The sequence below is a fragment of the Barbatula barbatula genome (genome assembly GCF_947034865.1).
Source record: "Barbatula barbatula genome assembly, chromosome: 5".
Taxonomy (NCBI): domain Eukaryota; kingdom Metazoa; phylum Chordata; class Actinopteri; order Cypriniformes; family Nemacheilidae; genus Barbatula; species Barbatula barbatula.
In genome coordinates this window covers 5,498,743-5,524,057 of record NC_136769.1, presented here as the reverse complement: position 1 = coordinate 5,524,057, position 25,315 = coordinate 5,498,743, and the positions used below count along the sequence as shown (strand labels likewise).

The 25,315-nt window shown below is 39.6% G+C and overlaps 3 protein-coding genes across 7 annotated transcripts in view; 1 reads left to right on the top strand and 2 right to left on the bottom strand.

Moving 5' to 3' along the window:
• The window catches only part of prkar1b (protein kinase, cAMP-dependent, regulatory, type I, beta), a 38,361-nt gene extending 37,335 nt beyond the window's left edge, over window positions 1-1,026 (bottom strand). Inside the window, exons 1-2 of one of the 3 annotated variants that reach the window (XM_079457635.1) lie at window positions 929-1,026; window positions 123-316 (exon numbers count right to left, since the gene is read on the bottom strand). In XM_079457635.1, the coding sequence (XP_079313761.1) occupies window positions 123-299 (177 nt within the window). In that variant the 5' untranslated portion in view covers window positions 300-316; window positions 929-1,026. The remainder of the gene's footprint in view (window positions 1-122; window positions 317-928) is intronic. The other 2 variants (XM_079457636.1, XM_079457638.1) reach the window with 2 other exon arrangements.
• Window positions 1,027-2,857: 1,831 nt separating this feature from the next.
• On the top strand, window positions 2,858-17,223 carry dnaaf5 (dynein axonemal assembly factor 5). 3 transcript variants are annotated; one of them, XM_079457662.1, is made up of 14 exons: window positions 2,858-3,402; window positions 3,705-3,889; window positions 4,119-4,243; window positions 4,415-4,527; window positions 5,549-5,781; window positions 6,198-6,428; window positions 9,849-9,992; window positions 10,080-10,248; window positions 10,366-10,513; window positions 11,161-11,311; window positions 11,413-11,569; window positions 12,928-13,119; window positions 14,769-15,241; window positions 16,890-17,223. In XM_079457662.1, exons 1-13 carry the CDS (start codon window positions 2,871-2,873, stop codon window positions 14,945-14,947), a joined length of 2,559 nt encoding a protein of 852 aa, XP_079313788.1. In that variant the 5' UTR covers window positions 2,858-2,870; the 3' UTR covers window positions 14,948-15,241; window positions 16,890-17,223. The 3 variants fall into 3 exon arrangements, with proteins under 3 accessions (XP_079313788.1, XP_079313787.1, XP_079313789.1); XM_079457661.1 differs by having other exon boundaries at window positions 2,860-3,402; window positions 5,546-5,781; XM_079457663.1 differs by lacking the exon at window positions 16,890-17,223 and adding an exon at window positions 12,733-12,820 and having other exon boundaries at window positions 2,860-3,402; window positions 5,546-5,781; window positions 14,769-15,118.
• On the bottom strand, window positions 15,051-24,372 carry ccp110 (centriolar coiled-coil protein 110). Its single transcript, XM_079457664.1, has 12 exons — window positions 24,315-24,372; window positions 22,953-23,106; window positions 22,695-22,823; window positions 21,439-22,594; window positions 21,225-21,331; window positions 19,760-19,876; window positions 19,587-19,670; window positions 19,088-19,204; window positions 18,824-18,900; window positions 18,306-18,368; window positions 18,143-18,205; window positions 15,051-17,188 (listed from the first exon to the last, which is right to left on the bottom strand). The coding sequence occupies exons 1-12, from the start codon at window positions 24,362-24,364 to the stop codon at window positions 17,116-17,118; spliced, it is 2,190 nt and encodes a 729-aa protein (XP_079313790.1). The 5' UTR covers window positions 24,365-24,372; the 3' UTR covers window positions 15,051-17,115.
• Between the last annotated feature and the right edge of the window lie 943 nt (window positions 24,373-25,315).

The following is a 25,315-nucleotide window of genomic DNA, read 5'->3' as shown; positions in this document are numbered from 1 at the left end:
GAATTCATCCACATCCTTTGTGCCATCAGCCCGAATCCCAAACCATCACCCTTCCCTATCCAGATCTACAACCCACACAAACAGAACGGACGACAGAAACACAAATAATGACACCAACACACCTTCTCCAGCTTCTCAAAATGTTCCCGCAGGAACTTCATGGGCCGCTCCGGCTTGGCAATGCACAGGTTGACGATACACTCTTTGAGGATCTGCTGTATGTTGTGTTTCTGCACAAAAACCTCACAGCCTTTCAGACTTTCGTCTTCTTCCAGATTGGACGAGGAGGAGGTGGCCATCTTATCTTTTATCACTGCTGCGGGAGATGGAGGGAGGGAGATGCAATGAGGAGAAATGTTCTTCTAAATCACTGAAGTAAAGTCCGCCTGACTCACTAATACAATGCTACATATGTAACGTTACATCGTATCTACGGTATATAGGCCTCGCAAGTTCACAACACATACATCATTTGACGAACTAGCTGCTAAAGACACGAATGCTTTGAAATCTGCTTATTATTATGATGTTTGTGTTGTCGTTTCTATGAATAAACGTGGGACGAGATATAGGCCATTCCTATGTGTGATGCACTGATACATCTCACTTCCGCCACTGATTCGCTTCATACATTATAAAAAATGGACAATTCATGATCCATCCCTCGATGCCGACCGATACTTTCTCATAAACGCCAACTGGCATTAGATATGCCCGATATATCGTGAGTAAAAATGAGGCGTCGGTGTTCGAGCATCTCTCTGTCCTCACCTGTTTACGCATTTATCGCATAACATTATTATAATACACCAAACCCCACGCGGCGTGTGAACGGCTTTACGTCACGCAAGAGAGCACGTCTGTCGGTATATCGTGACTAAAACGCTCATTTATTTGTTGTCATTGTGTTTGATCGTAATCGTCTTACCGTTATTTGGCGGCTCGAGCTCAGGGATGTTGCTCGTTTGGTACTGCTGTTCGTGAGACCCGTGACGTCAACGCGTGTCTATTGGACGGTCGCGGTGTTCTCGACTGCTCAGATCTATTCATATATGACATCAGCGCACCGCGAGAGTGATGTTTTTTGACAGCTATCGCGGTTCTTTTGGATCATAATCGGTTCAGTGTGCGCGGCGACGTGTGAAGTCCGACACACTTAAAACGAAACACGTAAAAAAACTAATCTGCATAAAAACGATTAGAGCACAAGATGTATTCAGATGTTCAAGGGTTTTTATTTAGACTTTGTTGGCTTTTGTGGGGTTTTGATAATCAAGGTTGAGCCATAGGCGTCATTTTGGGTTTGTGCTTCAAGGATGCATGCACGCTTTCACATGCTGTAAGATATTGTATTCTTTTAATGGCAAACTTTTATGTTCACACATGTACATTTTCTTGTAAAAACCCTGTTTTACTTCATCCAGGAAATAAACTGAGCTTTATATTGATTCACATTTTCTATGAAGCAAAAAGCAATTAAAAGCAAAATTTGTAAATGCTTTAATATAGTCATGCAAATTAACAACAGCCCCCAATGTGCAAATCTGTGTTATATATATATGTTGTATTTCATTATATACACGAATGTTTGTAAATAATTCTTTGTGAAGGTGATAAAAAAATAAAAAACATCAAACCAACATAATTTGCTGTTGTTATTGACGCAATTCCAGAGAGTGTGTCAGTACTTTTAAAATACTGTATTTCAGAAGGAATCAGCATGGTTAATCCTTCTGGAAACATTTTCATTTCAAATTTTAAAACAAAAATGTAATGCTCTTTGTTCTGCGTCTATGTTTTTGGTCTTCTTTATTCGGTAATATCTCTGGAAACTGCCAAATAAGTTTTGTATCAATAACAATATTAAGTGTCTCACAAAATACTTCATAGAATTTATCCTGCTAAGCATGTTTGGAAAGATTTAAGCTTAATATCGTAAATACCTTTGAATTTTGTGGTCAAGAAAGTGAAACCATTTTGCATCTATTTTTTCATTGCATTTACTTAAGATTACTTTGGAAAGATATTGAATTCTATATTAACAGAAAACTGGATGTATGATATACATTTGTATATTTGATGTGCTTTTTATGTAAATTTGAACTGTAAACAACAACATGTTATACATTTGTTTATTCAATTAGGAAAATTCCATATAATAAAAAGTGGGCTCAATAAACCAAATATTTCACATTTTATTAATGACTTCAAATTGTATAAAGATCTCTTGGAACAAAAAAAAATCACTGAAAACATGTAAAGCTATGAAAACATTTAATGTATGTAATTCTATTTCTTTCTTTTTCAATTTTCGTTTCAATCCGGCAACGAATGTTAATGCGACTTGAATATGTAATACCTCTTGTTCTTATGGCATTGATTTAATAAAGCATAAATAAAAAAATAAAGATCATATGACATCTATAACAACAGTGGCTTTATGTGACTGAATACACCAATGGGAAAGTAGTAGATTTTGTTGCTATGGTAACAAACATCAATCCGCATGTTTTGGAAATACGTAGATCTTTCTGGAATTATTCGTATAATTGTACATACATACAATTGTTTAAAATGAAACTAAAAGATAGAAGCCTTATTTAAGTTCAACAATACATTAATTGATCACACAGTAACTTCTGCTGTATCTTTCAAGTAGATTGAAAACGAATGAATGCACTGCTGTTTTGTTTTTCTGAGATAACGTGATATATAGTTTGTTTGCCTTTAAATACATTTCATGTCGTTTAAATAAAGTTTCACTTCTCTAAACGTACCACAGCCGTAAAGCTGTTTGCATTGTCGTAACGGCAACGGTCGCCATGACAACCCGTCTCCAACTACAACAACAACACACGTGTGAAGCAGAAATGGCGTCCGCCGGTGACGAACGCGCGGCTGCGGATGTTTTAAAATCTCTTGCTCGCCATTTAAACTGTTTAAACGAGGACAACAGAAGCGCTAGAAAGCGAGCTTTAGATGCGATTCGACGAGGAACTATCGAGCAGGGCCTGTCCGGCGCTGTGCTGCAGGAGGTGTTCGTGTGCTTGTTGAAGTCTCTGCTGAAGTGTCTGTCAGATCCCGCGGAGACATGCAGAGACACGACTATACAGATCACAATAGCCTTTATTAGATCCGTCCCCAAACCAGATGACACTCTGCCCTATCTGATGCCGTCTCTAGCGCAGAGACTCGGAGGGAAGGAGGTTCTGGAGCCTGCGGAGGAGCTCAGACTGGCACTGATGGAGATGCTGTCTCTGGTGGTTGAGGTGTGTGGGAGACATCTGGCCCCTTACCTGGACGACGTGATGAGGATCCTACAGAGAACCATCACGGATCCTTTTCCAGAGGTGAAGAAAGAGAGCTGTAAATGCGCCATTCGTTTCGCCACGTGTGTTCCTGGTAAGTCTAAGAGAAACAGCTTGAATGCCATTGTGAATACAATAGTACGTTATTTGATTTACATAGATTATTGATGAACTGTCGTGAAAAAATGATCGGAATACATCATGCGTAGCTTGTTTTTTAGTTTTGAGTATGATAAAGGATGTGTATATTATGAAGTCTTGAATTCCTGATGTTATTGGTTGTCATGGTTATGGGTGCAAACTGATGCTCTTGAGAAAGATGGCGACTGGTGTAAGATATTGATATTTAGTCATGGATAGGACTATCACTAAACATCTATGTTTGTTTTTGTGTAGAACATTTTCATCTGCAGGCGGAGAGTCTTTTGAAGCCCTTGTTGCAGACTGTTTCTCACCAGCACGCTCAAGTGAGAGTTTCAGCCACACAGGCTATTGGTGCGGTCATTCAGTACAGCGCTGGCAAGAATGTGGACGACGTTTTGTCCCATTTGGCACAAAGATTGTTTGATGAGTCACCACGGGTAGGTTGGCAGCTACTTTGCTCATTTTACCGACACATCGATGAATTTGAACCATTTGAGTGAAAAGAAAGTTTATTCAAGGTTTCTTTTTTATTCAGGGTGTATTTGATTAGAATCTGTTAAATAAATGGGTTTGTATTTTTTTGTCATATGGTTGAACATTTGCAAAGCACACTGTTTTTGTTTTGCTTGTTCTATTTTGGCTCATGCGTTGTTTTCCTCTTCTCAGGTAAGAAAGGCTGTTACTGTAGTGGTAGGCGATTGGCTTCTTCACCTGCCCGACAGATATTCCTACTTTCACAAACTCATCCCACTTCTCCTGAGCAGCCTCAGTGACGACATCCCTGAAATCAGGTAAGGCACCATAAAACTGTTTACAATAAATCAAAGGGCTCGTTGATCGTGCTTTTTTTAGAGCAGCGAACTACATGACGTTCAGAAAAAAACGTTGATGCATTCACAACGTGAATGTTGGCTTCTTTGTGCTTTGCTGTGCAAATCCCTGTTTTTAAATCATTTTTCCAGCTCACTTGCTGAGGATTTGTGGAGGCAGATAGGAGCCCAGTGGGAGATGGAGAATGAAGACGATCTAAAGGATAAGATGGACTTTCAGCGACCTGCTCTTTACGCATCTGAAGGTGAGTCGATATTCGCAATTCGTCAACAAAGTGCAAAGTAGTCATGGTGGAATAAAGTACTACAACCCTAAACGACAGTTTTTTTTAAGAAAGATAAATATATAGTAAATGAACATTTTGATTCTCTGTATCATATGTCATATGGCGCGAATACATGTTTTTCTGTCTCGTGTGTTATAAGATGCCCATGCATGTATTATGGCCTCTTTAAACAGCAAAGGCTGCAAAGAAACCGAATCCGAAGCGGCATAAAACCACAAAATTTGTATTTACACTGACGGTTAATGCAGCTCTAAAGCGGCATAAACTTACAATATGCTATTAAAATGATGTCTTAAATGAAACGATATAAACTAGTAGATCGGCTTTCATGCGGCATTGCGTCTTTACACAGAAAAATGAAAATGAAATTTCATCCGCCACAGAGACGCCTTAACTCGCCTGTGTAAAGATGCTATTACACATGTAAAATTGCAAAAATGTAAGTATCGGTAAAAGATGCATTCTATTTAAAAGGGAATGCTCACCCAGACCTGCCTGAAACGCCTCAAATCTACGTCACTTCGTGGTATGATTTGACTAAGACCGCCCAAATGTAAACGCAAGTAAGGTGGGTGCACCTGTCAGTACAATTGCTTTGGAACCTGATGTTCCAAATATGGTAAGAGGCGTTACATTTCCATCACACACTTGCAGTATTCGACCAATTACAAGCACTGGTTAACTGGCCAATCATAGCACTCCTCGCTTTTTAGAGCGACGAGCTTTCTAAACAATCTGCGCGTTTTAGAGAGGCGGGGCAAAGAGAAGATACAAACATGCACGCTATATGGAACATACAGCATTTTTCAACCTTAAATCGTGTATACATGTTGCATCACATCTAAAACAAACGATGATATTTGTTTTAGCCGTGTCATATGTATTTAAAGGAGTCATATTTTCAACATTAGGCAGTAATGGCAACTGCAAAGGAATTTTGTTCTAAAAATCTCTATTTTCATATATCTGTCTCTAGCAGGTGAGCGTCCTGGGCTGGGTTGTAGAGAGCTTGTGGTGAGGAATCTGTCTAAGCTGCTTCCTGCGGTAGGCCGGGACATTGGCGACTGGTTAGTGCAGACACGAGTGAAGACTGCCCAGCTGCTGCGTGTTCTTCTGTTCCACGCTGAAGATCACAGCACGCAACACCTGCAGTCACTGCTCACGGTGCTGTACCACGCATGCGCCGATACTGAGGCCTACGTTAAGACGCAGGTAACTGAGATGAAAGTCCGGTTTATTGTTTCAAATGTCATTCTTCATCTACTCAGCCTCATGGCATTCCAAATTGTATGACGTTCTTTCTTCTGCGGAACACAAAATAAGATATTTTGAAGTATGTTGGAAACCAAACAACGTGGCTGATTGACTTCCATTATATAGATACAAATGAGACATTTCTGACAATGTCTTCTTTTGTGTTCCACAGAAGAAAGAGTTATATACGGGTTTTGAATGACATTCCATTAAAGGTCAGGGCTGGTAACCTGAGCAAAGCATCTACTCCCATGTTCTTCAAATGAGTTTGTGAGCATAAAATAAAAATGTCAATTGATAAACCACTGACCTACGAGATGTGTGTGAATCTTCATTTGAAAGGCTAAGCTCTTTTTCTCTCTCTCTCGTGGCAGTGTTTAGAGTCGGCAAAGCTCTTGGGAGTGTTTGTTAGTCCCGAAGTCTACCTCAAGTTGCTCCTACCTCACGTTGTTGACTCCGCTTCCTGTTCGTCTGCCTTTCCCTGGGCTCCTCTCATGGTTCTGGGTGCTATATTAAGAGGGAGCTTGAGGGAGGCATTACGCCCCCACCTGTCACAGATTGGAGACACCCTCGCTCACCCTGACGTCTGTCAGGGGTCCCAACAGGTGAGACGCTTTAACATTGCTGCACTCTAGATGGGTTCTGAGTGTTCTCATGAAAACGGGAGGTCACGCTTGTGGAGATGTTCAGCGATAAATAGACCATAAGTTCCTATTTTTGAATAAGAGCGGACATTTGTGGTTGCCATGCAGAATGAGAGTATGTAATGATGCAACAACATTTATTTTTAATTTTTTAACTGGGTTCTAAAATGCAGGTTTAGGGCCACAATACGTTAAAATCATTTTGTGTTTTAACTGCACTATTCTTACATCTGTTTCACAATATTAATGTTTCACTTTTTTTTTACTTCCTCCTTGCATTAAAAACAACTGTGCTTCGTTGGTTCATTTATTTTCCACAGCATTTTAGAGGTTTCCTGAAGAATGTTTTTTATTACATATTTCCAGCCTTTCACTCACACACACACACACACACATGCTCATGTTTCAGATGTGTTAGAACACATCTCCGTCGCAGCTCTCAGATGGAGTGGAAAAATCCCTCCCAGACCCAAGAGTCGGGACCTCGTTTCCCCTCAACCCACATTCGTCTCCCTTTGATATAAAAAATAACACTATTTTCTGACTATACCATCTCCTCTGTGCCAAGTCGCCACCCCTGTGGGCTTTTCAGGAATTTCCTCCGCAGCGTAATAAAAGAAAAATGGCTAATTTCACCCTGACCCCCGATGTCTGCTTCAATCCCGCAACACCCCGTTTGATTCGCTGAGCCCTCAGAGGGGGTTTGGTCCTGGTGGCCCCGTCTCGTTTTTGACATTCACAATCTCTCATCTCGTCCACCCACCAGAACTTTTCCTTCCAATACATGAAGTCTTTTTTTAAACTCATTCACCCGGACTTGATGACAAACAGACAGAAAAGGCAACGTCTGTCGCAGATGTTGAACGACCTTTGACCCCCCTTAGAGGGAAAGGGATGTATGAAAGTGGCTTGTGTCAGTTTTAGGAAAGAAAAAAGGGGATATTTTGTTGATAATATCACTATGAATAACTAGGAAGAATGACTAGAACTTGAACAGCTGTGTGACTGACATTTTCAAGTTCATCATATTAAAAGTCCAGTGAATTAAATTTTGCGACCTCTAGTGGTGAGTATGTGAACTGCAACGGCTCAATCCACCACTCACCCCTGTCGAAGCACTATGATGGCTGACACAGGACAAAGACGTTGTCACGTTTTCGCTTCTTTGCTGAAGTAAATAACTTATATTCACGAAACTAGTTATTTAGAGCAGTTTGTCCGTTTAGGGCCACTGTAGAAACAACATGGCGACTTCAATGTAAGGGGACATGCGGTGTATGTAGATTGCAATAGCTCATTCTACGGTAATAAAAACATAACGCTTCATCATATAAGGACTTTATACACCTTTGAAGACATAGTTGTGTACATTATATTGCATTTCTGTCAATGGATCCTCCTTAATGTCACACGATGTGCCTTTAAAGCAAAGTGAAGATTTGCTATTGTACCTTTAAGATGTAAATTACCTATTTTATGATCGTGTAATCTTTGTGTACTAGCATAGTTCGCTCTGCTAATCTGGCCATTTGCTGAATACAAGAATAGTGTCGATATGTGACAAATTGTGAATGATCAATATTTTCATTGTAATGAGTTGTCAATAATAGCGTTTGTTAACATCAACATCAGACTTTCATTTCTTCTGCAGAACACAAAAAATTTATTTTGAATACTGTTGGTGACCAAACACAAAATTCATGATGAAACAATGTTTGTGTGAACTATCCCTTTAAGCAGCAGCACGCTATCTAGGGAACAGAAGCTGTGGTAGACAGATGCTGTGCCTGTGTCTTCGATAGGACGGCTAATATCAGTCGCTTTGATGTTGTCAAAAAGCCATTGGAAAAGAGTGTAGGAACAAGAGGTAGGAAATAATACGCCTGCATTCTTCCTTTGAAGATGTGTTAGACAGAGAACTTCGATGTCGTGGGACTTTCAAAGCAGACGTGCATTGGTGTAATAGGTTTATGAATTTGGCCCGATACGTGATAGTTGTGTCATGCCTTCAGGATATGGAAAGAGAAGCATGTTGTTTTTAATGCGCTTTGTTTTCATGTTGCAACGAGGAGACTGCGTAGAAGCTCGTAAATCTAAGAGATAATCAGGTGTCTAACAAAAGAGAAACATACATTCGGATCAGTATAGAGCAAGGGCTTCTGTAGTCGTAGATTTTCTTCAGTGTGTGTTAAAATGCAACTTTAGAGTATGTCTACAAAGAACATAAAGTAATGTTCACTACACAAAGCTATATTCAATATGAGTCATTCAGAAATGTTGCAAGTCCCTCAAGGATCAGAGAGATTCGTAAAATGAGCACGAAAAACTAAATCATGACTGTTTTTGGCACCAGAGGCCGTAATAAGTGGGCTTTGGGGAAGAGAATGCAATGCAAACCTGTCTGCTCATGTCATGGCTGACAGCTGTGGCCCTCCTCACCTCTGTCCTGACAGAAGAGGCGCTGGAGACGGTGTCGGACCAGACAGACGTCTTCCGAGGGCTCGCCTTCAAGACAGCAGCGTGTTTATGGATGGAAATGATTGGCAGAGAGCGCTGGTTAGAACGCTGCGTTTCAAGCAGTTGTCAGAGCTGTCAATCATTCCGTCAGCCCCAGGCGTGAACTAGATAACATGTTCATGTTTTATGAGCGTTCGTTTTTATCTGGAAATCTGCTCATAAAGTCAATCTTTTGCAAGCATTACATTATGGAAATGATGTTTTCTTGACCTGTGAGAAAATGTATAATTACTTCTCTTTAGTGTCCATCAGATGGAGTCTTCTTAAAGAGACAGTTCATCCATAAATCCAAATTCGCCCTCATGTCAAAACCTGCATGTGACACATATTTTGTGAAATGTGTCCATACAATGGAAGGCAGTATGAGCCGATGTTGTTTGCTTACCAACATATCTTCATTTGTGTTCTGTTGAAGAAAGAAAGCCAAAATGACTTGAGGAAACGATGAAAGAATTTTCATTTTGGGGTGAACTGTCCCTTTAAGCACTTTTCAGACACCTTAAACATAGATAACAGGAGAAAACCGCGGCGTTTGGAAACTGGTTTCTGGGTTTTGTGTAAATTGATGGTAAAAGTGTCCCGCACGTGCTCTTCCTGTAGGCACATCTGCAGGGTAACCATCCAGTCTCGGGTAATGACAGAGAGGAAACCGTGTCATGATCCTGTTGATGCTCTGAATGTGAAAACTTTGTCTAGACATGTGATCACTGCGTGGAAGCAGGTTTTCAGGGGATAAGAGCTTTAGGAAAGGGAAAATAACAGGGAGTAATGGAAAGAAAAACTCATCAGGGCTTTCCGAGGTCAGACAGTTTAGATATCTCTCTCACACACACACAATGAAATCATCCAAATGCTTTCTTTCAGGTACTGTATCTGGATCAGTTGTTGGCATGTGTTGACACTGTGCTGCGGGTGAGTCAGGTGGATTGTGATGTCATCAGTATACAGCTATTGAAGATTCTGGTGTGCGTTCAGAGTCTGTCATCACATCAGGAACAGCACAGGGAGGTAAAACACACACACACACACACACAGCCTTTCCTCATTTTATCGTGCGGTTTCAGATGGATGGGTTGAATGTTTTTTGTCTCAAAGGCAGAAGAGCTGATGAGACGTCTGTGTGAGGTTCAGAGTCTTCCGGGGGTGTGCGAGTTATACAGACGGCACATGACCGATCTGTTGCTATGGCTGTTTGACTCCCATCACGCGTGGACCGGTCACTCCGTTCAGAAAACACAGCTGGAGATCATCGCCGTCCAATCAGGTGAGTGCGTGGAAAGAAGATGTGACGAAATGTGTCCGATGAGGCGATCGGTGTTTGGCTAGTAATGTGATTTCAACATGAGGGATCTCTGTTAATGCGATTGAGTGTTTCCTTCAGGTCCGGTTGTGGGAGAGTTTCTGTCAGCATTTATGCCGTTGTTAAAGAGTTGTGTTGAACCGAGTCGAGACCCGGAATTGAGACTTCACATCTTCACCATGCTGTCCAAACTAATGCTAGATGCCGGCAAGACGGTGGATTCGCAGGGGTCCGTTCATCAAACGCACCATTCTTGCACAAACACAAATCTTATACGTTGTTCTGTCAGTGTGCGGTTTGCATCACAATAAATTACAACTCAAGGCCCCAAAAGCATTGAGCATATCAAACAACAACAGTGTTTAACTCAGAAAGCAGCTCAATTCGCTTTTTCTATGTGCAATATCCCACCACGATTTAAATGATAGGATTGAAGGTGATTCATGATGACACGATGATAAATGTGCATTTTGACGTCTTGGAGAGGCCTAAATATTATCTCTTTCAAAGACGAATCTTTAAAATAATTCATATTACATTGTCAGGATAATAGCCCACAGAAATGTAGTAAAATCCCCCTCTCTTAATGTGGTGTATGATACTGTTACCTCAGACAGATCCTTTTATGTGGGTCTTTGATTTACAAAGTAGAAGAGAATGAAATGGAAATGCGAACCACACACACGTGTTTAATTCCCTAGTTACATCATTTTGGTATTAAAATAACAACTTTTTTACCCAAATGATCTTCTTTCACACTGTGTTACACTTTTCTTTTATCTACATTGATAATATCATTCAGAAAAAGTGGAACATTTATTATTGCAGTTATAAATACTCATAAAGATAAATTTGTCTTTTTCACTCTCTCCATAGGAGATTTGGTGAATATATGGAGGTGGTCCTGCAGGACTTGTTGTTGCCTAATCTGGTGTGGCGTTCGGGTCGGTGCGCTGCGGCTGTCAGGACCGCTGCTCTGAGCTGTGTCTTAGCTCTTCTGCACGGGGCGGCTTTCCCAGCGGAGCGAGTAATGATGCCAAATTACATTCTAAAACTGAAGATTAAAATGTATATTAGTGGTTTATTTATTCATCTTAGCGTGAATGATGCTGTGTAATGCGTTTGTAGGTTTTGTCAGTGGAGGAAAGCCTCAGGACTCTGCTGATCTCGGCTCTGGAGGAAGATTCCAGACTGGCCCGTTTATTGGCCTGCAGGTCACTTCACTCACTGCTGAAACTCACAGCGCGTCAGCTCAACACAGACTCACTCAACAAGATCTATCCGGGTAAACATCATCATACACATTGACAGACAAAAGATGAACCTCAGAGTTCTGACATGATTGAAATAGGAATAGAAAAGACGGATGTGCATTAAATAGTGGTCAAATAAACTTATAGCGTTGGTATTGATGGTTCATCACAACATTTCTTTTAATGTTTAACACAGAACTTCTCAGGTCTTTCTGGAGAAATTGTATTTTTTCGGACCTCCAATACTGTAAAGAAAACAAGTTCATATTCGCTTTTACACAATACAACAGTAATATTTCTACACGCGTTTAGGAAAAGTTCTTTGGAGTTTAGCTCCAATCCTGATCAAACGCACCTGTCACCAAGAAACGTGAATGAAATATTTTCTAGCTTATTTTAACCGAATGCAGACCTTCCGCAAGGAAAAGCGGTTCACTTAAGGTAAGAAAGGACATTCAGATGTCATGAGCAGGCAATTTGCTTTAATCATTTGTAAATATAATGTCATATATGTTGTTAAATGATATTCTTATATTTACCAAATTATTTTTGAGAGGTTGAACCGGAAAAATTTTGCAACTGGCCAATCAGAATCAAGCATTCCAACGAGACGTGAAATAAGAATGATTAAAGTAAATGGGGACTGGCAGTCACGTCAAATCTCTTTTGGTTTTCCACAAAAAGATGATCATGCAGTTTGGATTTTGAATGTCAGATATTTTTCTATGATTAATAGTTGTTTTTATGTCATTGTTCCTTTAAAGTCATGTTAAATAATATTCTTTTGCATTGCATCCTTTTCCACCAGCTTACTTTTTGTTGAAAATGGATACTAGACCAGGGGCCGGTTGCCTAAACTGCTTAGACTAGTCTTAGTCCCATAACTTAATTGAAATAGGAAAAGGAAGACTGATTAGTCCTAACCAAGTGCTAGTAAGTGAGACGTTGTTTAGACGCAGTTTAACTTATCGGCTAAGTTTGTGCGACTGTGCCCAGGCGTTCTCAACCTTTTTGACTTCAAGACCCCCCACTGTATTCAACAATATTCAAAGGCCCTCCCGCTCACAAAAACGTTTTCCACCCAATAACATATTACAGAGCTTGATATTATCTGGAAAAGTGTTTATTCAATATAAAGATGAACAAAGAATAAGACTTTTTTATATGCATTTTAATGCTCATTTTATTACTGTAGCAATCCTAAAGGCTCCCCTGGAAGTCAGTTGGGGTCCCTTTGTGCGCCACTGCCCCCCTGTTGAGAACCACCATGCTAGACCATCCAGGTTATTTATCGGTGTACATTTTATATTTACTCCGGGCAGATGCTTTTATCCCAAGTGACTTCAAGGTAATGTACTCTGTAGGACTAAAGGACTTGTGTGTGTTTCAGAGTTGCTGAAGCGTGTAGATGACAGCAGTGAAGATGTCCGTGTTGAAGCTCTAAAGTCTCTCAGCACGTGGTTCTCATCTCTGGGAAAAAACTACGACGCTCAGTCATGTCGTCCGCACCTGGAGTTGCTGTTCCAGCAGCTTCTCCTCTACATGGACGACCCTGACAGCAAAGTCCAGGACTCTGTGCTCGGTAAGGACCGCTCGTGGTGTATGTTTTTCTGCTTTGACCAGGATCTCCACTGATGACAGTTATAATGGCGTTGACACTCTCGCGGTGTAAGATAAATCTGTTCCTGGTGCAACAGGAAGTGATTCAGATCTATGTTAATGGTGTAGCGCTGGGCTGCCGTCGCCCGGCTCGGCCTCCTCATTCATCACTTCAAAGCAGCTCATTTATCCGGCGGTTTTACACTCTATCCATCACACGCTCTTCTGCTACTGGCCTACAGAGGGTCACGAGCTGTCGACAGCCCCCATAATCACATGCCAGTGTGTCTGTACACACACACACACACACACACACACACACACACACACAGAGCATTGCACATGTAATATGTGCACTTGAAATCCAAATGAACCCTATTTACTATTGTATTGCGTGTTTCTGATTTATTGTGCTATTTATTTAGGGCACCTACGTTCACTTGGCACTTGCCAATAGAAGTTGGAAGCTAATTTATTGGGTTCGCAACGCAAAGGTCATTGGTTTTAATACACATACTAATAAAATGTATATATGTAAGTCACTTTGGATAAAAACAACCGTCGCGTTAGTTTTGCGCACTGCATACTCTCTGTAGAAAACACAATTGATTGTGTCTTTTCTTTATCTTGTCTTTATTTGTCATTCTGCTCGTATTTCAAAGACAAGTCAGATGTGATTAATGTCCATTATCGCGCCACGCTTCCCATATCCCATAATCCCTCATTCCGTGGGTTAAGCTTGTAATAACAGCGCACTCTCTCTGCGCTTAAATTACCGAGGAAATTCACTCGTGTCATCATACAAAGAAAACTTTGTGTTCTAGTGCGCTCACAGATGAATAAAGTGCAGGATAAAAGTAACCCCCCCCCCACCAAACAAATCAGGATCAAACCGAATCCCCACAACAAAGACACGGCCGCCGAGAGAACACAGCACGGCTTTGTAGTTTGTTTTGGTCGTAATGGTAAGTCTGATGTTTTTATAAAGGCAAAGTAAAGGATGCTTTTACATTCGAGGACAACAATAGAGCAGTTCATTGTACTGAACCGTGTTTCAGTTCACATACACAAATGTTACGGTATAGTTATAAACACATAAATACAGCTACACTTAGAATGATCACATACAGCCGCAGAAACAAATGAAGAGAATATTCAATTGAATTCATTTCTAGATGTTTTGTGTCCATTCGAGTCAAGTTTGTGTTGAACATTAACAAAGTCAAGCCTCAGGAGTGACAAAGTCATCCAGCAGCAATGTGAACGACGGGCAGCACGGCAAGACGCATAATAAACAAAAAAAACAGGTCATCGCCTGAAAACTAAATACAGGTAGAAATATTACTGTGAATATGAATTTTTCTTTGCGGTATTTGAGATCTGAAAAAAACAGAGCATCTTTTCTGTCATTTTGACCTGTTTCTCCATCTTTCAGCAAATAAATGCAAATGGCAACCGCATTCTTATTTTAAATTTGAGAGAAATATTGTTAGGAGTTCACAGAATGAAACAAAAATACCCAAACACATACCTATAAATAGTAAATTAAGAAAATAATTTTGAAACTGTCTTCCACCGCTGTGTTTTCTATTTGAGTTTAGTAAATTTTTCATTGAATTATTTCTCTTACAGATGTCCTGAAGGTTGCTAGCGAGGTTGATCGCGATCTCCTACAACAACAAACGGAGGCTGTGAGAGAGAAACAACGCAATCCTGAGTTCTGTGACAAACTACTGCAGCACATTTACTCGCTAGAAGACTCGCACAGACACGTCTGTGAACAAACTCAAAAGACAGCACATTTGTCTTAATGAAAGTGAGATGAATTCATGTCCAGAAATACCAACCAACTTATATAAAATAATATTTATAATTAAAATGAATTCCTCCCCTATAGTCAGACAAATGTTTTTTAAACTAGTCTTTATTTGATTCTTGTTTTGTACTTCTCATATTGTTCAATAAAACTGTTCAGCAGTGTTGTTTTACAGTGTCAGTGTTATTATCTGAGATGAAATGTGCCTTTCCACTTGACCACTGTATTCTTTCCACTCGACCACTGTATTCTTTTCACTTGACCACTGTATTCTTTCCACTCGACCACTGTATTCTTTCCAGTCGACCACTGTATTCTTTTCACTCGACCACTGTATTCTTTCCACTTGACCACTGTATTCTTTCCAGTCGACCACTGTATTCTTTCCACTCGACCACTGTATTCTTTCCAGTCGACCACTGTATTCTTTTCACTCGACCACTGTATTCTTTCCACTCGACCACTGTATTCTTTCCACTCGACCACTGTATTCTTTCCACTCGACCACTGTATTCTTTCCACTCGACCACTGTATTCTTTTCACTCGACCACTGTATTCTTTCCACTCGACCACTGTATTCTTTCCAGTCGACCACTGTATTCTTTTCACTTGACCACTGTATTCTTTCCAGTCGACCACTGTATTCTTTCCACTCGACCACTGTATTCTTTCCACTCGACCACTGTATTCTTTCCACTCGACCACTGTATTCTTTCCACTCGACCACTGTATTCTTTCCACTCGACCACTGTATTCTTTCCACTCGACCACTGTATTCTTTCCACTTGACCACTGTATTCTTTCCACTCGACCACTGTATTCTTTCCAGTCGACCACTGTATTCTTTTCACTCGACCACTGTATTCTTTCCACTCGACCACTGTATTCTTTCCAGTCGACCACTGTATTCTTTTCACTTGACCACTGTATTCTTTCCAGTCGACCACTGTATTCTTTCCACTCGACCACTGTATTCTTTCCAGTCGACCACTGTATTCTTTTCACTCGACCACTGTATTCTTTCCACTCGACCACTGTATTCTTTCCACTCGACCACTGTATTCTTTCCACTCGACCACTGTATTCTTTCCACTCGACCACTGTATTCTTTCCACTCGACCACTGTATTCTTTCCACTCGACCACTGTATTCTTTCCAGTCGACCACTGTATTCTTTCCAGTCGACCACTGTATTCTTTTCACTCGACCACTGTATTCTTTCTACTCGACCACTGTATTCTTTCCAGTCGACCACTGTATTCTTTCCACTCGACCACTGTATTCTTTTCACTCGACCACTGTATTCTTTCCACTCGACCACTGTATTCTTTCCACTCGACCACTGTATTCTTTCCACTCGACCACTGTATTCTTTCCACTCGACCACTGTATTCTTTCCACTCGACCACTGTATTCTTTCCACTCGACCACTGTATTCTTTCCACTCGACCACTGTATTCTTTCCCCTCGACCACTGTATTCTTTCCACTCGACCACTGTATTCTTTCCACTCGACCACTGTATTCTTTCCACTCGACCACTGTATTCTTTCCACTCGACCACTGAATTCTTTCCAGTCGACCACTGAATTCTTTCCACTCGACCACTGTATTCTTTCCCCTCGACCACTGTATTCTTTCCACTCGACCACTGTATTCTTTCCACTCGACCACTGTATTCTTTTCACTCGACCACTGTATTCTTTCCAGTCGACCACTGTATTCTTTTCACTCGACCACTGTATTCTTTCCACTCGACCACTGTATTCTTTCCACTCGACCACTGTATTCTTTCCACTCGACCACTGTATTCTTTCCACTCGACCACTGTATTCTTTTCACTCGACCACTGTATTCTTTCTACTCGACCACTGCTCAGTGGTCACTGTATTCTTTCTACTCGACCAATGTATTCTTTCTACTCGACCACTGCTCAGTGGTCACTGTATTATTTCTACTCGACCACTGTATTCTTTCTACTCGACCACTGTATTCTTTTATTTTCTTTCCTGTGATAAAGAAGACAGAATGTGAACTAAAGCAATAGCAGAAGGACGGATCATATGGAATAATAATATATGTATATGATGTATGTCGCATTGGCTTTAAAATGTTATTAATAGTCTCTGATGTTAGTGAGTTTATGTTCAGTAAAATGTCAGGTTAACCCAGTGAATGCTGTTTCTTAAGCCTCTCAGAATGCTGAACTCTCTCCTCTGGGCTCTTTTTGTAACTCCTGCAACACATTAAAAGAAACGGAAATATAACATAAAAAATGCTTGGTCTTATGTTCTATGTATCTTATTGTTTAAAAATTCTTGTTTGTTTTATAAAGCAGAACTTAATACAGATTGTAGTTAAAGGGACAGTTCACCCAAAAAGAACCCCTTAGGTTGTTGCAAAACTGTATAAATGTCTTTGTTCTGATGAACGCAGAGAAAGATATTTGTAAGAATGCTCGTAACCAAACAGTTCTTGGCCACCTACTATTACTACAGTATAAAAAAATACAAATGCTAGTCTTATGTGCCAAAGAACTGTTTGCTTTCCTACTGTGCATTCTTCAAAATATCTTCTTTTGTGTTCAACATAATTTATCTTACAATGGTAGTCACTGGTGGCCAAGAAATGTTTAGTAAAAAGCATTCTTCCAAATATCTTTTTCTGTGTTCATCAAAACTAAGATGTATACTTGAACAACTATATAAATGTATATTTGACAGAATTTCAAAAATTTTTAGTAAACTATTCCTTTAAACTCACTTCACATTGGTTCGTTGCTCATGCATTCTGCTTTACTAAACTGGATAAGTTTATGAAATAACTGAAACAAATGCCCAAGGTTTAGTAAATATTTGACGTATAATCCACTATTTAGATCAAATATACCATGGTATCGTGAAGCTGAATTATTTATCTATATAGAATGGTACTATGCAATATAATACACTGATATTTTCACCCAAAATTCATTAGTTAAATGCGATCCTGCCAAATGCATTTACAAACAAAGGTGGCCAATTTTAAATGTCAGCTGACACGTCTGGCAGGTTTCGTGGCATTTTCAGTACTGTACTGGACGTGTCCACCGCAGATCGAATTAAAAGTTCAAATTCCACCAGCAGAAGAGTGAAATAAAATGTGAAGTGGTAGGAGAGGGAGAGCGTGCGGTCAAAGGTAAAGTACTGACCCGTGATGCAGTAGCTGCTGGCCTGAAACCAGAGCGTTCTGACCCTGACTGGGCTGCAGAATCCTTATATGACAGAAAAAGGAGAATATATTAGAAAACTATAAGTGTAATATGTTCCATTATTAAAGTGTTTGTGTCTCTTGATGTGTGTATATTTACTCACCGTTTGGTAGGAGGACTCTTGGTCTTCTGTGCTTTCCTCGTCGGACCTGGAGATTCACCCACCCTGTGACACAAGAAGAGCAGATCATTGAGTGAATGTCTTTGAACACGCCTTCATACAAATCAAATGTATCTATATGACAATGTCATTTATTTACTGAAGCGCTTTGTATGTCTGTGGCATTAAACTTATGCCAATGTCACTTGTACCATCATGTACCAAACAGTGAGTCTTTGAAATGCGAGCAATGCAATTTTGTATCATATTTGTATTTCGTGAGCCAAACGCCAGGAATGTGTCACTATGACGTGTGTGTTCTGGAAACACATCAAAGAAAGTTTCCCGGCAAAACGTCTGAAATGTTACACTAATATGTGTCAGTTCTGCTGAGCATCTGAATCTTGTTTATGATCCAGTCACCGTGTAAAACAACAATTTGGGTCAGATTCAAAAACATATATTGCACTTTCTTAAAAAGCTATCAGACAAACATGTTTGTCTTAATAAATCACACTCGCCTTTGTTTTTTCCTATCAAGAGATTTCTGGGTGGCAGCGGACAGGATCATCCTGTCTTTGGAGGTTTTGGCCTTTTCCTGTGTGTCAAAAGGTAAAATACCAAGTTTGTTAACTGCAGATTAACTGAAAACAACACATGCTTTTTTCTATCTAAACAATGATTGCAAAGAGACAATCAAACTGATCTCCTTCCGTAAGAAAATAAATCGAAGTAGACCAACGAAAGTGAGATCAAATTGAAGTACAGACGGACACCACGCGTACCATCTCTCTGAGCTTTCTCTCCGTGCGGAGATCTCTGTCCAGTCGTAGCAAAAACAGACGCTCCTCCAGTGACATTGCAAAGAAGATGTCATGAATGTCAAACAAAGCTGCGCGTAACTGCACGGGACACAGAAAAAACATCAGCCATAATGACCACTTTAGTTCTGTAAGTTGTGAAATTGAAAAATGTGTCAATATATTAGAATTAAATTTTGGTTGTCTTACTGAAAAAACGCAAAAGAAACCCGTACAGATATTTAAACGGGTTTAATGGTTATAATGGAAAATTGTATTGGTCTTAATGGTGTCTACTGGGTCATATGTTGGGTTCGTTTGGTGGAATGTTATCTGGTAGATGCGAACCAAAGAAATCATCATATATATATCCTACCGGACAGAAAACACACTACATAAAGATGCTGTAATGGTTTTAATGGTAAACAGCTAAGGGTTCGACTGTTGTAGTTATGATCAAATCCTTTGAGCAGTGAGTTCTCGCCTGAGCTCTGACTCGCTCGTGCAGAGAGAAATCCTGCTCACACATCTGACTGCTACCAAATGAATGAATAAACTCCTGCGTGTCCTGAGGAGAAAAGCAGGGAAAGGGATCAAACTCACGAAATAGTTTTGAACAGAACACAAAAATCTGAAAAAATGGCCACGTGTTCTCACTTGCACAGTTTGACACAGATGTTTGACTTTTTCCGTTTTTAACAGTCGTCTGGTGAGAAATCCTTTAACCATAGCACAAAGGCGACACAGTGCCCTCTGCTGGTCCGCTGTTAGCACCTGAGCAAAGACATTTTAAAAAAGTTTTAGAAAGAAAAATGACAGATGTGATCTCTTTGATATGTCTGTTATTCCTCCTAGACGTCAATGAGATTTGAAGGAGAGCGACTGGAAACCTTTGCTTGAGTCTCTTCTGTTTGCAGTAGTGGCCAAAAAATGTGACCAATTTTAGAAAATGAACATCTCTTTATTCAAACATTTCATTAAAGGTGCTTTAAAAGTCTTGTATGCTTTAAACGTGTCGCATTAGTGTGTTTGGAGTATAAACTGAAGCTCAGCTTTAAGAATTTAAGGAGGCTTTCGACTAAACATAACACACAACACGTGTAAAGTTTATAAAGAATTCCAGGAGAATGAAAAGCAATACCCCAAAATATATCAGTTACAATTGTACTCCGTGCATGTTTTATTTCCTGTAAGCTTTTGATTTGTTTTGTATGAAAAATCCCTAATATGCTGTAGTTTGCCATTTTGCCAAATAATTTTGTCCAATAAATTCATAAAAATTTATTTTTGTGGCTTAATCTAACCTAAGGGTGCATTAAAAGCTAATATATAAAAAATCTAGTATATTGAAAATAAAAAACTGTACAAATGTTCACATATTTTTTTAATGATTTTCCAATTGTCACTGGCACATAGGAGAGGTGGGATGAAGCGATTGATGGGTGTCTACGTCTGGAACTTGATTCGTGAGGACAGTATAAGCCATAAAAGACAAAAACGAGCATATGTTCACTTCCAAAGACAATTTTTGATGGCTCTGTTATGTTAAACTGTTGTTTTAAGCTCAGTGTTATGCCAGTAAATTGTCATTTCTGCTTACGAATAATAATACCCAAAGGTTTAAATGTGTGAAAATATTTTTTTGTGAGTACCGTCGATGGTAAAAACATATGTGATTTTCATATTCTTCTGTTAAGTCTGCAAACAGTAAAGATTTAAGCAAAACACAACTTCAATCATTTTTTCACAGTTACTAACTTCTGTATGTCTTTTGGAAAACTACAATAACGCCATGAATTTTAACATCATGTATTTTATAATATTCCTTTTTTTATAACAGTTCTTTTTCTTTTATCTCTATGCTGTTTTCCTTACGTGTCCACCATGGTTGCGGTTTCCCGGACAGGGATTATCTTAAACCAGGATTTAGTTGAAATAGGATACATAGTCGTTTTTACTACATAGGCACTGATACATTTTAAGGTATATCTTTGCAAGTTATTTTCGATGAAGACACTTCTAACATTTAAGTTTGTCTAGGCTTTAGTCCTTTATGTGCTGATATGTATTAATATAGCTGCTATGCAAAATTGGAATGCTAAAGAAATTAATACATTACTACCTGGCTCAGCCTGTTTCTGGTTTTCCCTCCGCTGTGGTTCAGGCCCCGTATATAAATGGAAGTCTGTATGGAGGGCGACGGGATATCCAAACTGGTAGACTGAAAACCTTAAAAGTAGAAATAAAACATCTGTGTTTATTTCAGCAAATGTTTGCAATCCAAACTATGTTGTAAATTAGCTGGTTTGTTGTTCTTGCACCTCTTGTTTACATACCAATACTGGACGCGGGGTGCCGTGATGATCCGTCTCCAGGGCTAAAAGAGCACACGGGGCTTATAACTGTGTAACGCTCACCGACTGCCCTCCATTCACACCCGTCCTCGCTGTCCGCTAGGGGGCTCAGACCACCCTGACCAATATCACTGTTACCTTCTATCTCAAATGATATGTGGCCATGAGACGGAGAGCCTGGGGTGAGACCAGACCCCATAAATGCACACAAGGGACTCTCTCGTGTGTAGCTTTGGCTCATTGGTGATGTAGGTGACACTCGAGGGGGAGTTCTCGTGGTGACCCCGGCCATAAACCGAGGCATTCTCTGCTGACTCCTATCTATAAGCGGACTCGTATGGTGTGAGGATGGCTGGCTATCCAGCGTGTGACACCTCCTCCTGAACAGAGGGCTTGTGACTCCGGGGTCCACCGGAGATGTTTCTGATCTTCCCATCGTGTTCAAGGTCTCATTCAATGGGTTGAACCAACTGGTACCATTACATCGATTCGATCCCGACGATTCCAGCCTCCTGTCTCGATTTGGGGTCATGGCATCCTGTGGTCTCCCGGTGGCCGTGGTGCTTGGTTGGATAGCGTCGTCGGGGTGAGTGAAGAAGATACTGTATGCAGAGATGGGGCGGGGGCGTCCGCGATGGGGCCTGACAGTTAGATTGGGCTCTGGGCTTATGAGAGGACCGGGAGGGGGTTGGCTTGGTGAATGACGGGACGGTAAATAGCCAGTGAAACAACACCCGCTCACATCCAAAGAACTGACGTTTTCTTTATCCGACGGGCTTTCAGATGGCATCACCTTTGGATCAACTGTGTTGCTGCTGATGGACTTTGACCCCTGGAGACCTTGTTCTTTTTCAATAAATTCACGGGACTTTTTTAATAAGTGTTGCAGACTAACTTCTTCAGCTTCAACCTCGTTTTGTACTTGTTTTTCTTCTGCGATCTTCGCTTTTATGGCCTCTGAGCTCACAGCTGAGGGGGATACTGGTGGCTTACCGGTCAAGATGAATGGCTCTGTGCCCTCACCTGGTGTTATTTTTGCAGTTTCATGCACTGCAACACACCAACTGTTTGGTTCTGTTTTTGTCCAAGGAACAGCATGCTGCTCTAAAGTATCTGGGACATCCAGTACTTTGGGTGCCTACAATGTAAATCGAGTAAAATAAATGTCTAATAAACATTTATGCCGTAATCTTAGATTGACAATAATGTTTATGTTAATCAAAATGATTTTTTCTTACTTTACTAGTCCACAGAATGTTCTGAATCTGATTGAGGAGATTATTTTTATTATAAATCTGTCGCTTTGCTTCCAGTCGTACAGCTCTTTCCTTGTATTCGGCCATCTCTCTTTTTTGCTTATCGTTAAGCTGAAAATTCACAACATTCAACGTTAAAATAATAATGAATGTCAAGAAAATAATATCCTGTTTGAACCCATGTTTTGCATAAATTATATAAACACTTCTTTATATATTTATATATGCCTATATGCTCACCAATGGAGACAAAACTGGCCTGTCGTGAAAGCAGATGAACGACTGCGCCCCCATTTGAACAGGTACGGGACTGCAGCTCTTTTGATGCATCATTTCTGACTGCAGGCTAGACAAAATGCGTGTGCAGAAATCCTCATAGCTGTCCATGTTTTTCCTACAGCAAGTGCAACCATTGCAAAAAGATATAGAGAAAACAAGGTGAACACATGTTAGTAGATTATAGACTCAGCCCTATGAATGAGACATCTCTACTAAAAATAAAGTCCTTTACTAATAATACCATTATAAACCATCAGCTGTTTAACATGGAAACCATTACAATAGTTTAATGGTGTTCTATTGGTTCCCATCGGACCAGATGAAATCCCACTACCCTGCTGAAAAAAAAACAATAGAAACCATTAAAGTTGTAATGGTTTTAAAAGGGTTTGTATTGGTTTTAATGGAAACTATAATGGTTCCACTGGTATTCTTGCTGAAAAAAACAATAGAATCCCAACAGAAATTCTAATGGTCTCCATTAAAATACCCTGGACCATTAGCTTTTCCATTAAAACCATTAGAAAATTATTTTTGTAGTGTGTTTTGGCCATTATTCCAATAGGATTTAACATCCCACCAATATAATTCATCACATACTAGTAGAACCATTACAGTTGCCTTTAAAACCCTTAAAACCATTACAGCTTCCCTAATGGTTTCTATGGGGTCTTTTTCAGCATGTAAAATCTACTAGAATAATGACCGAAACATGTGTTTTGTAACAGTTTTAATGGAAAAGCTAATGGTTCATAATGGAAACCAATAGAACTGCAATGGTTTGTATTGGGTTTCTATTGTTTTTTTTCAACAGGGTAATAGGACCCAACACACAACCGTTATATTTTCCATTGAAATGCATGCAATTCCCAGTATATCCATCAAATAATTTAGCAAGGATGATAAGATTAACATAATCTGTTAAACACATATTTTATCTCCTGAACACAAAAAATAGCTTAACATGGACCCCGCTTCGAAATATATTTATCAGCAGATACCAATGCAGAAAGTCTGCGAGCGTTTGCCTTTATCGCCATGTAGACTATAACGGTTTATATGTAACATACACAAAAAAATCTAAACACATATTAAACATCAAAAAACAGCATTTTCCGCCCCATCTGTGATTGTTTCAGCATGCATTGTCCATGCATGATGTCAAGCAGCGTTTTGCTGATGTTTCAGTTGTGGATGTGAAGATGCAACTCGCGTAATCGCGCGTTCGTGAAAACGTTTAAAATGATAACAAGGATAATATATAATAAACAACCATCTGCGCAATTCCGTGTCGTGAACAGATATTGAATTGCACATTCCTACCTGCCAAATGTCCTTCTGTCGTTCAATGAATGCTGGGGTCTCCTGCGCATGCATGGTCCTCTTCAGCACCGCCCCCTTCCGTCAGCATCCTTTCTTTCATCCGCAAGTAAAACGATTCATCTTAACTGGAAAATGATATGGTCCATGCAACAAAAACATCTTCTCTCAAATAAAGTCAAAGAAATAGACTTTAATGACTCCATGACATTTACCCTGCCAAAACTTTTCTAAAGAAAAAATGTGGATCTGACTTTGACACCAAATGCATTTTTTGTCAGAATGACACCGAATCACTTCTTCACTTGTTTTGGCCGTGCAACTGTATTCAGAAACGTTGGAAAGATGTTGGTTTGTTTATTTCAAATACTATTTTGAAGGTTTTTTTATGAACCCAAAAACTGTTATTTGGGGATTTTTTGCAGGTGACCAAAATGCTCGTTTTATAATGAACCTAATTCTTTCTCTGTGTAAATTTGATATACATAAATGTACATTTTCTAATAGCAAGACTATCTACAAGAGATAAAACTGTATTTAAAAACAATCATGTTTTCTTCCAATATAAAAGCACAAAGGACTTGTAAAATTTGCTCTGCTTATAAGCTTTTCAACCTATTTAATTCCTAATTTTTTGTATTTATTTTTTATTTGTGTAACTCCCTCTCCTTTATTTGTTTTTGTTTTGTTTTATTATTACTCTTTATTTTTTGTCTTGTCTTGTCTGTTTCGAGCCATGGTAATGTTTATTTTCTCTCTTTTCATTAATCTAAGTGTTTCTTTGTGTTAAGTTTCTGTTGCAACAAAGTTTTGTAATAACAAAATGTTCAATAAAGCATTAAAAAAAACCTAGTAGATTCATTTTCACCTTGTTGTGATGATCGTATTGATTCAATTTAATAAATTATTTAAGAGCAATAAATTATTCCTCTGAAGACTTTCGTCTATTGAAAATATTGTCGGTCTAAATGAAGTTTAAATTGTTTTCCTAAACATATATATTT